This window comes from Lupinus angustifolius, chromosome LG16, assembly GCF_001865875.1.
Source record: "Lupinus angustifolius cultivar Tanjil chromosome LG16, LupAngTanjil_v1.0, whole genome shotgun sequence".
Taxonomy (NCBI): Eukaryota; Viridiplantae; Streptophyta; class Magnoliopsida; order Fabales; family Fabaceae; genus Lupinus; species Lupinus angustifolius.
Window position 1 is genome coordinate 11,394,688 of NC_032024.1, and position 16,699 is coordinate 11,411,386.

Genomic DNA, 16,699 nt, shown 5'->3' on the forward strand with positions numbered 1-16,699 from the left:
CAGATTTCATATACGATCATACGATTTGATACATTCATATTAGAATTGCTAGGTTGCGTATTTTGATGTTCAATGTATGTCATATAGGTAGAGGGAATTGCATGCGAGATTAGAGTGAGATAGTATTATGCTTAGGGATTAACATGTCATCCATTGCATATTATCAAATGTGTTCATCATCCTATCTTATTCTCGTACGATTCTTTCATTACTGTTTAGAGCTTTCTAGGATAGAAATTACATGTTCTTCATGATTTTCATCTTATACATATTCATAGAAATTGTGAGATCTGTATAGGGTTTATAGCTTGTTCTTTCTTGTAATATTTGAGCTATTTTAGTGCTTCACATTACTCTGTTTTTGTTGTTGTTTGTGTAACAAGGGAAGTCGTATCTTGGTGTCGTACCACCAAAGAGATCAGAGCGTCTTCACCAAGACTTGGAGGTCTTGAGTTTAGAGCATACTCTTGGTTGGGGATGGATCGTAGGAAAGGTTTTCCTAGGCGATTGAGTAAGGTCAAACCAAGGTATCGGTTCTGGGAACTCAAGAAGGGAGCGTTCAAGGTCTTGTAATTGAAAGTGTGTTTGTAAGGTACATTGGTTTCAATTTTAGTGAAGAAAAATCTCCCGGATCAGAGGGGAGAACTGGATCTAGTTTTGCAGTGGACCGCAAAACGAACCAGTATAAAAACCTTGTTGCATGCTGTTTCTTTCCCTTATCTCTTTATTGTTTTCAGTATCTTTTAATTGCCTATTGAAGCTGATATTTTGACTATAGCATTACTGCCAAATAAATATTACTTGTGTTCAAATATATCTGCTATATCAATTCTGTGTAATTTGTAATTGGTTGTGTAATTGAGCTAGTCAGCAATTGCTAATTCTGTGCGACTTAATCGATTAAGTCATATCATTAATCGATTAACTAGGAAAATTTCCAGAACATGACATTGGTGCAAATAGCGGTAAGTGGAAACCGCGACACCTATTCAACCCCCCTTGTAGGTATATTCTGTCACTGATACCTAACAGAACCTTCCATTTTATTTTCAGAAAAATAAAAATAAAGTCAAGTGGTCAAATTTGTTAGATAAGATTAAACTCCTAAAGGTGTGTTGAATTTGAAATTAAAGATGAAGTGGTTAACTTAATCTTAGGATTTAGTTTAGTAGTATTTTCCTATAAATAGCATAGCCTAGGTCACTAAAAAGGATCCAAGAAAGCAATTCCAAAAAGGATACATTGTAAATGCTGAGTACACTGCCAAAAAAGTGAAAAAAGTAAGAGATGGGTGAAAGCTAAGGAAAGGATCCAGTGCGGACATGAGTACCATCATCTGGTAATGTCACTCGCTGGCTAATCCTGAGTAGTTGGATCTGCATACCTTACCACTGACTTTTGGCTGGCCAATCACGCAACGAATAATGTCATAGTTTTACTACATCCGGTTACACTGGTTCGCTACCCTATAGAGGAGCAACATATCACATGCGGCCTGATGCACGATCTAACTATGCAACCCCCACAGTCCAACCATTCTGAGTCTGACACGTGCCCCCAATCAACTCTGCCATCCTCCGGCTAGTCAAGATGTGAAATGTGTCCCCTAGTCAACTTTGTCATCCTCCAGCCAGTCAAGATGTGACATGTGGCAAGCCCATGCTACTCCGTGGAACACAATATCTCTACTAGGTTTTTGGTGCATTTTTTATATATTCTTTTTCTCTTTGTATTAATTTATAGTATTGTTGCACTACTAAATCGTTATCACTTAATAAATAAAAAATACAATTATATTGTAATCTTTTTTTGAGATGTCTAATCACAGAAATGAAAATACATAATAATTTTTTTTATGGACAAATATTAATTAATAACAAGTGACTAAAAAATAAGATTCATTTTAATTAACAACGAATTAACAAATTCTCTTTTGAAACTCAAATAAATTTTTTTGCCAACTAACTAAATAACCATAACTTTTTACTGTAATTAAAATTATCATTTATAAAATAAACTTATTTTTTTAAATACTTATACTTAAGAATATTAATTATAAATGCTTATGAAATGATTTTAGGAATTAATCAAAGATGAAGAGACGGTCGCCTTGTAGGCTTCTTTCTTATCAACTCATCTTCGAAAGGTCGCGCTACACTGTTTCCTTTCACTCAATTAATTCCCAAAATCAATAAAAAATATCATTTTCATTTATTAACAACCAATTAAAACATTTTTCATCAAAACACAAAAAATAAATATTTTCATTAATAAAATTTGTCAATTACATAAAGGATGGAGGAACGGTCGCCTTGTGGGTCTCTTTCCTCTCAACTCATCATTTGGACAGCCACACTATGCCGTTTTTGTCCTTAATTAAAATACTCACTCAACAAACGTTTTTTACTAAAGAACTAGCTAAAAGAGGGATACGTAGGACCAAAGTTCATCTTGTCAAGTACAAAAATAAAAATAAATAAATATATTCCTTTTAATAAATAATTAAATAACCAAATAAATTTAAAAATATAAGAAAATAATATAATACATTCATTACTTTGTAACCGACTCCCGAACATGAATATCAAATATCCAAAGCCCGATGTAATTAAGTTTAAAAGATTTTTTTACATTTTAACAATAAAATGTAATGACGACTCTAAGAAAATCGTATAGTCAAAAATCAAGACACTAGAATTATATTTCAAATATTTTATTATTATATGAGGGACTTCATTGAGACCACGTCTTAATCTTCTTAATTTTGAAAAACTTGCACGTTTTTCCCCCTCACCCTTCTTCACACGCAGATCTAGCATTTCCTTCGGTTGAGTCAGTTCAAACTTTCCTTTCACCGCACTATGCATCCATAACCAGTAATCAACCATCCCTCATTGCACTCCAACCATTCATTTACCTTTTTCCACTCTCACAATCACAAACTCATCTCTCTCCATTTTCACTAACACAACAATGAGTCCCCAATCTAACAAAAACTCAAAATCAACAAAATCCCATAACCATAACCAAACACAAAACCCACAGAAGCAACAACAACAACCAAGATCTTCCCTCTCTTCACACCTGGCAATGGTGGAACTCATGCAACGAATCCGTACCTCTCTCTCCAAGCTATCGGACAGGGACACTCACCAGATCGCAGTCGAAGACCTCGAAAAGACCATTAACTCACTCTCTCCTGACGCCATCCCAATGATCCTCAACTCCCTCTACGAAGCATCTGCCGACCCCAAGCCCGCTGTCAAGAAAGAGTCCATCCGTCTCCTCACCGTCGTCTGCTCATCCCACGCCGACTCAGTCTCAACCCACCTCACCAAAATCATGGCCTATGTTATTCGCAGGCTCAAGGATTCCGATTCCGGCGTCAGGGATGCTTGCCGCGATGCCGTTGGGGCTCTCGCGGCGCAGTATTTGAGAGGTGATAGTTGTGGTGGGGATAATGGAGGGAATGGTTCGATGGTGGCGTTGTTTGTGAAGCCTCTGTTTGAGGCAACGGGGGAGCAGAATAAAAGCGTGCAGGCTGGTGCGGCGATCTGCATGGCCAAGATGGTGGAGAGTGCGGTGGACACGCCGGTTTCGGGGTTCCAGAAGATGTGCCCGAGGATCTGCAAGTTAATAAATAACCCTAATTTCTTGGCTAAGGCTGCTATATTGCCTGTGGTTGCTAGCTTGTCTCAGGTTAGTATTGTATTGTGGCACCTCCGGCCTGTTGATGATGCAAAATGTTGAATTGTTAGTTTTAGGTGAGACAATTGTTTGTGTTGATGTTATGAAATGACGTTGCTGATTTATCTGAAGGTAAGCCAGTGTTGATTTATGTTTTTTTTAAAGTTATTTTTATATAATAAACTTTGCATTTTGGTCATCCAGTTTGGAGATTTGGTAGTTTATTCATAAGATTAAATATGATGTTTTATATTATCCAGTTCTACCTTTTTCAGTCGAACTAAAATATTATATTTTTTAATCTTATTTTCTGGTATGAATATAGAGTACACCAAACATACTTCCTATTTTGACATATTTAGGAAGGAGAAAAAGATTTTTTTTATATAGTTATTATATTATCTATAATTCATTTTTAATTATTATTGACTCTTAAATAAAAGTAATATAAATAAATTTAATATACTGACTGTGTATTAATCTTTTAAATAGATATTATATTTTTTACCAAATATTAGAGCTGAAATTCAGCTTAAGAGGAAAGGTAGTTTTTGGATATATGACAGAAAGTGTAGCATTTGTTTATTGTAGTTGGTTATTAGTCTTAATACAGCAATCAAGCATTTCTTAGAGTCGGCTACATGAACAACGCTACAATGTTCTATCATAAATCATATTTATTGATATAGCATTAATATGTAACTCTTTCTTAATCATCTCGCCTGTGGTTTTTTTCTTTATCTCCCTCTTCCTTTAGGAATTGGATTAGCTTCCATTGGATCTACTTTTCTTATTAATCAATTCATTTCTAATCTTATCTTGTCTAGTGTGTTCACTCATCCAATGCAAGATTCTCATCTCTGCTACATGTAGTCTATTATATTGTTGATATTTTATTGCCCAACATTCAGTCCCATATAACATTGCATATGTTAGAGCCGTACGGTAAAATTTTCTCTTAAATTTGAGTAGTACATTTTTATCACATATGATACGTAAAGCACTCTGCCATTTTATCTAACCACTTGAATCCTATGGTTCACATATTTGTCATTTTCTCCACCGTCTTGTATGATTTACCCAAGACTCCTAAATCTAGTGACTTGTGATATGATATGATCCCCAATATTTGCCTCTATAGTAGGGTTTGCTTGCTTCTGGCTAAGCTTATCCTCCATATACTCTGTCTTACTTTGACTTATACGAAATCCATGTACTTGTAAAGTTTGTCTCCACATTTCTAACTTCTAATTTAATTCTCATATCGAGTTTTCCACTAAGACAATATTATCCACAAAAAGCATGCATTGTTGCATTGGTTCCTAGATGTGCTGAGTGAACACATTCAAGACCAATATGAACAAGTAGGGGCTCAAAAATGATCATTCATGTAGTCTTATTGAAGTAGAAAAATCTTCTGAGACCCCATCTTATGTTCTCATGCTAGTCTTGACTCCATATTGTGTTCTCACATTGGTCTTTTCATCATACATATCATTGATTGCTCAAATATAGGCAATTCGAATACAGTTCTTCTGTAGAGCTTTCCACAAAACCTCTCTAGGCATCTTATCATACCTCTTATTCAAATCAATAAAGACCTTGTGTGCATCCTTTGGTTCCTTCAATATCTTTCCATCAACCGTCGTAGCAAGAGTTAACCTCTATGGTCACCTCCCGAACACAAAATCAAATTGATTTTCAGTAATATTCATCTCTTGTCTCAACCTCTTCACAATTATCATTTCCTACTACTTCATACTATGACTCATGAACTTAATTCCCCTATAGTTTGTACAATTATGTATGTTGCATTGTTCTTATAAATACAGATTAAGATGTTTCTTTTTTACTCGTCTGACATCTTAAACCTCATAATCTCATTCAACAACTTTGCGAGCCTTCTAATTCCATGTTCCTATAGAACATTCCAGACCTCAAAAGATATATTATGCGGTCCAACCTCTTTACCATTCTCCATCATTTTTAAAGTTTTTTTCACTTCTAACTTCCGAAAGCAAGCTATGATAGCATAATTATAATTCTCATCTTTCGTGTGTAGTCTATAAGAAAGTGAGGAATCATGTCCCTCATTGAAAAGTCCTTGAAAATAATTCTTTCATCTTTCCTAGATGTGCTGAGTGAGCACATTCAAGACCAACATGAACAAGTAGGGGCTCAAAAATGATCCTTCATATAGTCTTATTGAAGTAGGAAAGTCTTCTGAGACCCCATCTTATGTTCTCATGCTAGTCTTGACTCCATCTTGTGTTCTCACATTGGTCTTTGCATCATACATATCATTGCTTGCTCAAATATAGGCAATTCGAATACCGTTCTTTTGTAGAGCTTTCCACAAAACCTCTCTAGGCATCTTATCATACCTCTTATTCAAATCAATAAAGACCTTGTGTGCATCCTTTGGTTCCTTCAATATATTTCCATCAACTGTCGTAGCAAGAGTTAACCTCTATGGTCACCTCCCGAACACAAAATCAAATTGATTTTCAGTAATATTCATCTCTTGTCTCAACCTCTTCACAATTATCATTTCCTACTACTTCATACTATGACTCATGAACTTAATTCCCCTATAGTTTGTACAATTATGTATGTTGCATTGTTCTTATAAATACAGATTAAGATGTTTCTTTTTTACTCGTCTGACATCTTAAACCTCATAATCTCATTCAACAACTTTGCGAGCCTTCTAATTCCATGTTCCTATAGAACATTCCAGACCTCAAAAGATATATTATGCGGTCCAACCTCTTTACCATTCTCCATCATTTTTAAAGTTTTTTTCACTTCTAACTTCCGAAAGCAAGCTATGATAGCATAATTATAATTCTCATCTTTCGTGTGTAGTCTATAAGAAAGTGAGGAATCATGTCCCTCATTGAAAAGTCCTTGAAAATAATTCTTTCATCTTTCCTAGATGTGCTGAGTGAACACATTCAAGACCAACATGAACAAGTAGAGGCTCAAAAATGATCCTTCATATAGTCTTACTGAAGTAGGAAAGTCTTCTGAGACCCCATCTTATGTTCTCATGCTAGTCTTGACTCCATCTTGTGTTCTCACATTGGTCTTTGCATCATACATATCATTGATTGCTCAAATATAGGCAATTCGAATACCGTTCTTCTGTAGAGCTTTCCACAAAACCTCTCTAGGCATCTTATCATACCTCTTATTCAAATCAATAAAGACCTTGTGTGCATCCTTTGGTTCCTTCAATATATTTCCATCAACTGTCGTAGCAAGAGTTAACCTCTATGGTCACCTCCCGAACACAAAATCAAATTGATTTTCAGTAATATTCATCTCTTGTCTCAACCTCTTCACAATTATCATTTCCTATTACTTCATACTATGACTCATGAACTTAATTCCCCTATAGTTTGTACAATTATGTATGTTGCATTGTTCTTATAAATACAGATTAAGATGTTTCTTTTTTACTCGTCTGACATCTTCTTAAACCTCATAATCTCATTAAACAACTTTGCGAGCCTTCTAATTCCATGTTCCCATAGAACATTCCAGACCTCAAAAGATATATTATGCGGTCCAACCTCTTTGTCATTCTCCATCATTTTTAAAGTTTCTTTCACTTCTAACTTCCGAAAGCTATGATAGCATAATTATAATTCTCATCTTTCGTGTGTAGTCTATAAGAATGTGAGGAATCATGTCCCTCATTGAAAAGTCCTTGAAAATAATTCTTTCATCTTTCCTTTATATCTTTGTTCTATACCAAGACTTTTCCATCTTCGTCTTTAATGTATTTCACTCGGTCCAAGTCTCTTGTATTTCTTTCTCAATCTTTGCAAGTATATAGACATTTCTTTACACTCTCTTGATACTTAGAGATTTGTATAACCCATCATATACTTTATATTTTTTTTCACTTACCGCTTTCTTGCTCTTTTTCTTAGCTATCTTTTATTTTTTCCAACTTTCAGAATTTTTACATAATGACCATGATTTATAACATTTTCCTTTCACCTTAACTTCACTTTGGACACTTTTGTCTCACCACCATCATTCTTTACCCTTTGGTGCAAAGCCTCTAGCTTCGCCTAATATCTCCTTTGCTATCTTCCTAATTTCATTGGCCATCTTCTCCGACATATCCTTAACCCTTCCTTGAACCACCCAAAACTCTTTCTCCAAAACCCTTGATTGAAGCTCCTACACTCCTTTCCCTTAAATTTCCACCATTTAATCCTCTAAGACTCTATATTGTCATTTTCTCTAGACTCAACTCTTAATCCTTGCATTCATAACCAAAACTCTCTTGGTTTGTCAAGCTCTCTCCAGGTATGATTTTGCAGTACAAGCGAAACTTTCTATCTGATTTCCTTATAAGAAAGAAATCGATTTGAGAATGTGCGACCCCAATTTTATATGTGATATGATGCTCCTCCCGCTTCGTAAAACACGTATTGGCTATTGTAAAATCAAAAGTTGATGAGAAGTATAGAATAGTCCTACCTTCCATATTTAATTCACCTATGTCATATCCACCATGAACACCTTCAAATATTCTAGTGTCCTCCCCATGTGCCCATTAAGATTGCCTCGAAGGAAAATCTTTTATCCTAAAGGTGTCTTCATTTGTTACAAACTTTAGGGATATGATTCTATCTTCTATTCATTTTTACATCCACCATATCCTTCTTCCATTCCTTATCTACAATTATACCCATTCCATTTCTCGATCTTGTCTTATTGGTGTACCATAGCTTAAAACATGAAGTGTCTAATTCCCTGGCCTTTTCCTCAACCCACTCAGTTTCTTGAAGACACATAAAATTAATCTTCCTCCTAATCATTGTGTCAACTATTTCTATTGATTTCCCGATAAGAATGTTTGTATTCAATATTCTGATTCGTATCCTTGATTGGTGAACTAGCTTCTTTACCCACACTTCTTTACACAAGTATGAAAACCCTGGCTTATTTTTTACTATATCAAGGCGGTTTGCTTATTTGACATTGTACCTTGGCGATGCAATGACCCTTGCTCTTTTGACATGTATAATACATACATTTGGAAAGTTCAATTTAATGTGGGATGTGACCATATATATAATGAAAATGATGTTGGGAATTTTTTTGCCAACTACAATGCTTAATTATGTTGATTGCATGGAATAGTGATTATTTGACATTACAATGTAATATTTAGATTGTATTTTTCCTTAAGTGGTGGTAGAGACTAGAGAGATCCATGTCCTTTCATTCTCTTGTTCTATTTGGTCAATTTAGCAGGACAAGGTTAGTTCAGTTCTTGTCTACATTACACATGAAATGACATAGACCATCCTTTTATTCTACTGAATATCTGTAGAAAAGAATTAGTATAATGATTCCCAAAAGGTAACTCAGAATTAATTGCAGGTTGGAGCAATTGCACCACAAAGCTTGGAACATTTGCTAGCTAGCATACATGATTGCCTTACAAGCAGTGATTGGGCAACACGTAAAGCAGCAGCTGAAGCATTAAGTTCCTTGGCTTTACATTCAAGCAGTTTGATTACTGATAGAACGGCATCCACACTGTCAGTACTTGAGTCTTGCCGTTTTGACAAGGTAGCTTTTGCATCCGGGTTTCTTTATCATAAGTTGTGGAATATGCTTCTTGCCATTCCATTTTTATTTCTCTTTTGATTTATCAGTTCCTTAATGTCTCTCTAATTTTGAAGGTCCAGGGTCGTACCACTTCTTTCAATTTTTTTAGAATAAAAATGTTCCATTGCTAGAAAGGAATAAGTAAAATAAGTACATGAGCCTGAAAATAATAGAGGACTTAGCCAAATAAAACAAGTTTTTTTTTTGACTTTATTGCTGGCATGCTAGTGTGTATCTCATTTAATGACCACAGACTTGGGACAAAATGTTTATCTGAATTGCTTGAGTGAATTGTATGCATTCAGCCTTCTCTGTTTATAGTAGAAAAGTTTATACATGAATTCCTTAATTTTTGGGGAAATAAAATCAGAAAGGTAAATACATGATATGATTTGACAATCATATGTTTAATCCTAATCATATGTAGAATCTTCTAATTTTTTAAACAACACACTGAAAGAATTCTATTTTGCCCATAGAAACTTGATAGTACAATTCTTGTGGGTGGTCTAGCAGGTGTTAGTTACTGTAGTATCATATATACTTCAAAGTTCTCCTTGTATAGGGGCTTAGGGTTTATCTGTCCAAAGGTGGTAGCTTTGTAATAGTGATAATAAAGCGGGAAATGCCAACAAGCCTGCCTGCATAGCCAGCATTTTTTTGCAGGCAAGGCATACAATTTTAGTCCGTTTACCTGTTCTGCTCGGCCCATTTCCCCGCTATGGCCCTTCTACATCAGGTCTCCTTGTAATTTGTTGAAGCTTCATTCCATGAGAACTGATGCATCTCTTGACTTGTCTAGTTAAAAAATATCTATAATTTATTGATGTTTAATATCTACTATATACTGATATTAATTGTTTACAGATAAAACCTGTGAGAGATAGCATGAATGAGGCATTGCAATTGTGGAAAAAGATTGCTGGGAAAGGAGATGGGTCTCCTGATGATTCAAAGCCTTCCTCTCATGGTAGGCATATTTGAATTGTCTGTCATAATACATTCGCCAATCACATTGTCAATTGCCCTGGTTTTTTAGTCATAATTGTTATGGTTTAGGTGGTGAGAGTCCTGAACCTGCTACTTTGTCAGAAACCAATGACCCCAATAAAGTAATTCTTTGTGAGAAAAAAACTGATGCATCAATGAAGGTTTCACCATCTGCTTCTTCAAACATGGATTCCACTGCCAAGGCCAAAGCAGCTGGCATCTCAGAGAAGGCAGTTGTAATATTAAAAAAGAAAGCACCTGTCTTAACTGACAAAGAACTAAACCCAGAATTTTTCCAGAAACTCCAAAGAAGGGGTTCCGATGATTTACCAGTGGAAGTAGTTGTTCCTCGTAGATGTCTCAATTCTTCAAGCTTAAACAATAAGGAAGAATCCGAGACAAGTGCTAAAGATTCAAAAGAAAGAGTAAGTTCTGTTGGAAACATCCCTCGTGATGAATTTCATGGATCTTCCAACAATAAATATCCTATCTTAGATAGAGCCAATGACAGAAATTCCAAACAACTTAGCTTTGATGATTTTACCCATGAGAGATTCTCTGAAAAGAGAGTGAATGCAAAAGAACTGAGGACAAAAGCATATGTTACTCATGATAGGAATGAAAATGATCAGAGGGAGGGTTCTGCTAATGTCACAGGTTTCTCTAAAACTGATGGTCAATCAGAACTATCCTTCTCCAACAACAAAGGAAACTGGTTGGCTATCCAGAGACCGTTAATGCTGCTTGAAAGACAACAGGTTCACCTGATGAACATGCTGCAGGTATGGTTAGCATGGCTTAAAAAATTAGCTTGGGTATTTGTTCTTTGCAGTGATAAATGTTTTAACAAATTTGCAGGATTTCATGGGTGGATCTCATGATAGCATGATGACTCTAGAGAACAGAGTACGAGGTCTTGAGAGAATTGTTGAAGACATGGCACGAGATTTATCTTTATCATCAGGTCATAGAGGTAGTAACTTTACAGGGTTTGAGGGATCTTCTAGTAGGCCTTCTGGAAAGTATAATGGTTTTAATGACTACTCCAGTGCCAAGTATGGAAGAGGTGGTGACGGGTGTATCCCGTTTGGTGAAAGATTTGCCCAATCTGATGGAAATGCTTTGGGAACGAGAGGAAGAGGGCCACCTTGGAGATCTGATTTGTCTGAGGCATGGGATTTTTCTGGGTACAGCACCTCTAGAAATGGCCAGATTTTCCCAAAGAGGGCTTCATCACCAAAATCAATGCATGAGAGTGATCAAGGGGTCAGTAGGAGAGCTTGGGATAAAGCAGCAATGCCCATCCGGTTTGGTGAGGGGCCTTCTGCAAGAAGTGTTTGGCAAGCTTCTAAGGATGAAGCTACCTTGGAAGCAATTCGGGTTGCTGGGGAGGACAATGGAACATCTCGAGCAACAAGAGTACCAATGCCTGAAATGACTGCAGAAGCTCTGGCTGATGATAATGTTGGAGAAGAGAGGGATGCCATTTGGACTTCTTGGAGTAATGCAATGCATGCCCTTCAAGTGGGTGATATAGATTCAGCCTTTGCAGAAGTTTTGTCCTCTGCAGATGATCTATTGCTTGTAAAATTAATGGATAGAACAGGCCCTGTAATTGACCAACTTTCAAGTGAGATCATATGTGAGATCTTGCATGCCATTGGACAATTCTTACTGGAGCAGAACCTGTATGACATATGTTTGTCTTGGATTCAACAGGTATGCCTTTTCTTTTGTTTAAATGCCTTTCTTTAATCCAGAATATACAGGATCTGTTGTCATGTCAATTTTCTCTCAAAGTGACACTTACGGCATCCCAAATATAAAGGATAGATATTGTCATTTCTCTTGTTAGTTTATCAGTCAAGTAGTGTATTTTGGAACTGCTGGAGTAGATCTTCATGAAGAAAAATGATCTAATATTTTCGAAGGAGTTCGATGACTTCAGCGTGTAATTATTTAGTAGCTAGAGTTTTCTGCGTCTCAAGATATGATATTTGATGCACTTGAAGATCATATCTGCTGAGGATTTTAAGTATGTGGCATGTACTTCTGTTCTTTTCTAAGTCAAGTTTAGTGGGACTGCTTGCTTGCATACAAGCAGTTTCTTCCTTTTAATTATCAGCTAGATACTTTGTCCAATAACATGATCAGATCAAGTGCTTTAAAAACTGTACTGGACCATCCACTTCAACTAGTTGGACCATGAATTGCCAGTGTCTGTGGTTCAGTTAGGGGTCAAAAATCAGAAATTCTATCAAACTGAACAAACCACTATTTAGCTGGAAAAACTGGCAGACTATTCAGCTTGGAGAGGGTTGACAATATCTGACTGTTTTTGTGTGTACAGTTTTTCAGCTTGTTTCTAAATGTTTTTCAGCCATAGGGTCACTAGAAGTGTACACTGTCATTCACAAAGTGGGTTCTTTATCTAAGATCCACATATCCCTATATGAGAGTGAAATCAAGCAGCCTTGCATATCAGACCCAATTCAGCACACAGCAGTTTGAGGACTTACACTTCAGCCAAGAAAATACTATCTCCTTTTCTCTCATTAGCTTTGTGGCTTTGCCACTTCAATTGATAAACTATCAAATGTGCTAGCTGTTTCACAGGGGTCCTCAGATTATCTACATTTGTGACAAGCATGGTAGTATGATACACAGGCTCCAACTTGAGGGACTGTGCAGAAATAGTACCTTATTTTATATGTACTTAGAACAAGGTTATCAAGTCGAGATTTGTATAGTGAATTGGAAGACTTATTTTCCGAATTGTAATTGAATCCAATTATGAATCGTAAGGTTCATGATCAATAATTAAAATCAGCACAAATGTATTTCACATAAATATATTAGCAATTTAAATACCAATAAACTAGAATAAAAACTTCAAAGCAAATAAACAAGTGAAAGTCAGGCTTGGGAGGACAAAGCACAAAATGCAACTAAAAGATGCCCTTTCTTATTGGGTCAAAGGTAATTCAACGTCTGGTTTGGTAGGCTTATATGGAGGAGTATGTGAGAAGTCTCACATCTCTTGTATCACTATCTCCGGAATGATTTAAATACTATTTGGATTACTCCTTTCATCTAAGTAGTAAATCACACGTAATAGCGATGGGATAGGGTGTAGCGGAAGTCACTAACCCCTCAACACGACGAAATGGCGGATAACGGTGCGGACGACCGTCATGCATGTAGCAGGTTGAATAGTGGCAGTTTGCTTCCCCAAATCATGGGTCAGAACTTGCTCCAAGTTGCCTGTTGTAGAAAAACCCTAATTTTACGAGTGAGAAGTCACTTTTGCCCTTATTTTTTAATATATGGCATGGGTTTTTAGTAATTTAACCTTCACTGAGTCACCTTCCCTTCCCTTTTATAAAACATGTAAATAGAAGCACAAGCCAACTACAACCCTCACCTTCCCTTGTCTTTTTTAAACTGAAGAGCAGCTCAACCACACTTCTCATTCTCTTACTTTTGCATATTTTTGTTTGCTTTCTCTCTTTACACGTTTTGCACCTTTAGAAATGTTTTGCTTCCCTTCCTTCTTTTCCTTTCCTTCCCTTCCCTTCTGCCACTTATTCTCATCTCAGACGGAGATTCTTCTAACTTTCCCTTCCTTCATTTTGGAGTTGCATAACCATAAGTTCATCTCAACCTCCCACTGCCATACCTACTACCATGCTGTGTTGCTAAAACCCACCGGAAATAATGTTTATATGGCATGGGAATGGAACCACATGAAATGTAAGGCCTTGTGGAGTATCCTTAATGATATTATCGAGAGCCCAACTCTCCAAATTTGTAATGCAGTTTCCCATATGGTACTTCTAATTGATGCATCTAATTTGTTCAAGTTATAACAACGAACTTGAGCCCAATATATAGCATTGATTTCTCTCCTCCATTCAAATATTAGGCAATGTAGGACATCTTACAATAATATATTTCAAGCATCCCCAACAAATGAGTTAAGGGATATTATGGAAGTTTGTGCCAAAAAATGAAGCTAGAAAACTGCCATAAATTTCTCCTTATTAGTAGAGATCTTTATCAGTTTTATTGGATTCTATTTGGCATAACTCAGCAGTAAGCATCATGAATTGTAATTTAACTTTCTTCTGTATACATTTTAAGTATTGCTTTTCTTTTGTTTTGGCTATTTAATCTGTGTATTTCTATTGTGTAATATATACAACAAATTCATTTCTTGGATTTGTAATTCTGCATAGACCTTGAAAAATAATTTGCTTAGTGATTGATGGGTATTTCGGTTGTATATGACTCTGCTTTGCTTTTCTTTTCTGCTCACTTTAATTCTTTGTCCTACTATCTGAGGCTTATAATATTGAATTCATGGTCATAAATGTTCAGCTGGTGGAGCTAATATTGGAAAATGGCCCTGATACCTTTGGGATTCCCATGGAAGCCAAGAAAGGCCTCTTGCTGAATTTACATGAAGCTTCAACAGATATAGCTGAGGAGTGGGAAGGTGTACGCCCAGATCAACTTTTATTGCAGTTGGCATCAGCCTGGGAAATTGATCTACAACAGCATGATAAATAGTTGTAATATAGACAATATCTATTGTAGAACACATGAAGAATTTGAGATTGGCATTTGTAACTTTTGATTTGGGGTGACATTCTTGATAGTTCTAATTTTCTAATTGGTTGGTATCAAGCATACCATTTGATATATATGGGTGAAACTTAAAAGTCATCTAAGATTCATCTTTTTCTTTCTCATTGCTTCTTTCACTCACCCCTATAGTCCATTGGACTTAAAAAAAGAATGAATGATATATATATATAGTTTTCTAATATGTGGAACCTCCTTTTTTTGTTAGAAAAATGTTAGCATTGTGTACCATAAAAATGGACAAAAACATCCTTTTTACTTTAGAGAGATAGCAACACACAAGGACATTTTACTAACATCAATATTAAAATTAAAATAATAATTTATCTCCCCCTCTCACTCCACCCAAAACCCATCCATGTTTCCTCCCTCATTCTGAAAAATAATACCTACAACCCCAATTTTCACAAATGAGAAGTACTTTGGCCGTCGTGCAGCAAGCCGTAGCTACAGCAAAATAATTACTCATCCATAACCTTTGGTACAAAGACACTATTTCCTGCTGGGAAACTGAATTTGTTTGTCAAAAAAATCTGATCTTTATGTTACCCATAAGACAAAACAAAACATAGGATTGAAACAAAGATAAATGGTACCCACATAAGCTATTGCAGTGTTCTTGCACATCTTCTATGTCATATTGAGTTAGCACAGATGAAGCACTTCCCATAACTATTTTTACTTCAAACAAACATATATTTATTCATCACTATAAAATTCAATCAACCAATGAAGCATAAATTTTTAGTGCATAAACTACCAGTGTACCCATGCACTTACACGGGTCGCTTCTTTGTTTATGCATAATGCAAATATAATATACATATATTTTATAATATCAATAAATCATGTATTGAAATATTATATTTCCCATTCATATAGGTGCAATATTAACATTGATTTTTGAGTGTATATGTAGAATATTAACAATTATAAATGCGTTTGTATAAGCATTTATTTGTTGAAAGTGTGATTACAGAAAATATTTGATTCTTAAATAACTCAATAAATAAAATTCAAATTGTATTGGATAATATCTCACCTCTATATTCTCTATATAAAATTATAAATATAAGGAGTTATTTTTGCATCATATTTTTTGTGATTACGTTTATAAGTATCATATAAAGTCATAAGGATTTTTTAGCATATCTCTTAAATGCTTATGTTTTATTTTAGATTAATGTTAATTGTGTATAAATATTTGAATATATTTTTAGCATTCAAATATTGTATAATTAAATGTTATTTATTTGATCATGTTTTAGATAATAATCATTGTATGAAAATAACTCATAAATTAAAAACACACTAAGTTAGGATATGACAGATATTTTTTCTGACAAATTTAATCAAAATAATAAAAAGAGTCTAATAATTGATTTGTTATATTACTAATTAAAATACATATATTTTTCATGAATATATATACCATTGTTATCTTTTAATTAAATAATATAATGATAGTAATTAAATAATGTGACCCGTGCATTCGCATAGCTAAAAACACACATGTTACGCGTACATTCGCATTACTAAGAAAACATATGTTACCCATGTATTCGCATAGTTAAAACGCACATATTACTCATACATTCATATTATTAAGAATATACATCTTACTTGTGTATTTGCATGTTCAAGCACATAAGAAAAATAAATTGATAATTTTTAATTTGAATTTTCTAAAATTAGTATTAAATTATTATTAACATATAAAATATATAAAAAGTAA

The 16,699-nt window shown here is 35.1% G+C and overlaps 1 protein-coding gene and 1 long non-coding RNA gene across 2 annotated transcripts in view; one reads left to right on the top strand and one right to left on the bottom strand.

Annotated features, from left to right (window-relative positions):
* On the top strand, positions 2,727-14,986 carry LOC109330290 (microtubule-associated protein TORTIFOLIA1-like). Its single transcript, XM_019564434.1, has 6 exons — positions 2,727-3,699; positions 9,097-9,288; positions 10,195-10,297; positions 10,387-11,099; positions 11,176-12,036; positions 14,698-14,986. Exons 1-6 carry the CDS (start codon positions 2,974-2,976, stop codon positions 14,887-14,889), a joined length of 2,787 nt encoding a protein of 928 aa, XP_019419979.1. The 5' UTR covers positions 2,727-2,973; the 3' UTR covers positions 14,890-14,986.
* LOC109329632 overlaps positions 15,433-16,699 on the bottom strand; it is a 1,876-nt gene continuing 609 nt past the window's right edge. Inside the window, exons 2-3 of the long non-coding RNA XR_002105566.1 lie at positions 15,565-15,636; positions 15,433-15,474 (exon numbers count right to left, since the gene is read on the bottom strand). This is a non-coding gene — a long non-coding RNA (uncharacterized LOC109329632). The remainder of the gene's footprint in view (positions 15,475-15,564; positions 15,637-16,699) is intronic.

What these genes read in the sequence shown, in the direction of transcription:
- LOC109330290 (XM_019564434.1), top strand. Translation starts at nt 2,974, where the DNA reads ATGAGTCCCCAATCTAACAAAAACTCAAAATCAACAAAATCCCATAAC. An exon ending in TTCAAAGCCTTCCTCTCATG is followed by an intron (nt 10,298 to 10,386) that starts GTAGGCATATTT and finishes GTTATGGTTTAG; the next exon opens with GTGGTGAGAGTCCTGAACCT. An exon ending in GTTTGTCTTGGATTCAACAG is followed by an intron (nt 12,037 to 14,697) that starts GTATGCCTTTTC and finishes ATAAATGTTCAG; the next exon opens with CTGGTGGAGCTAATATTGGA.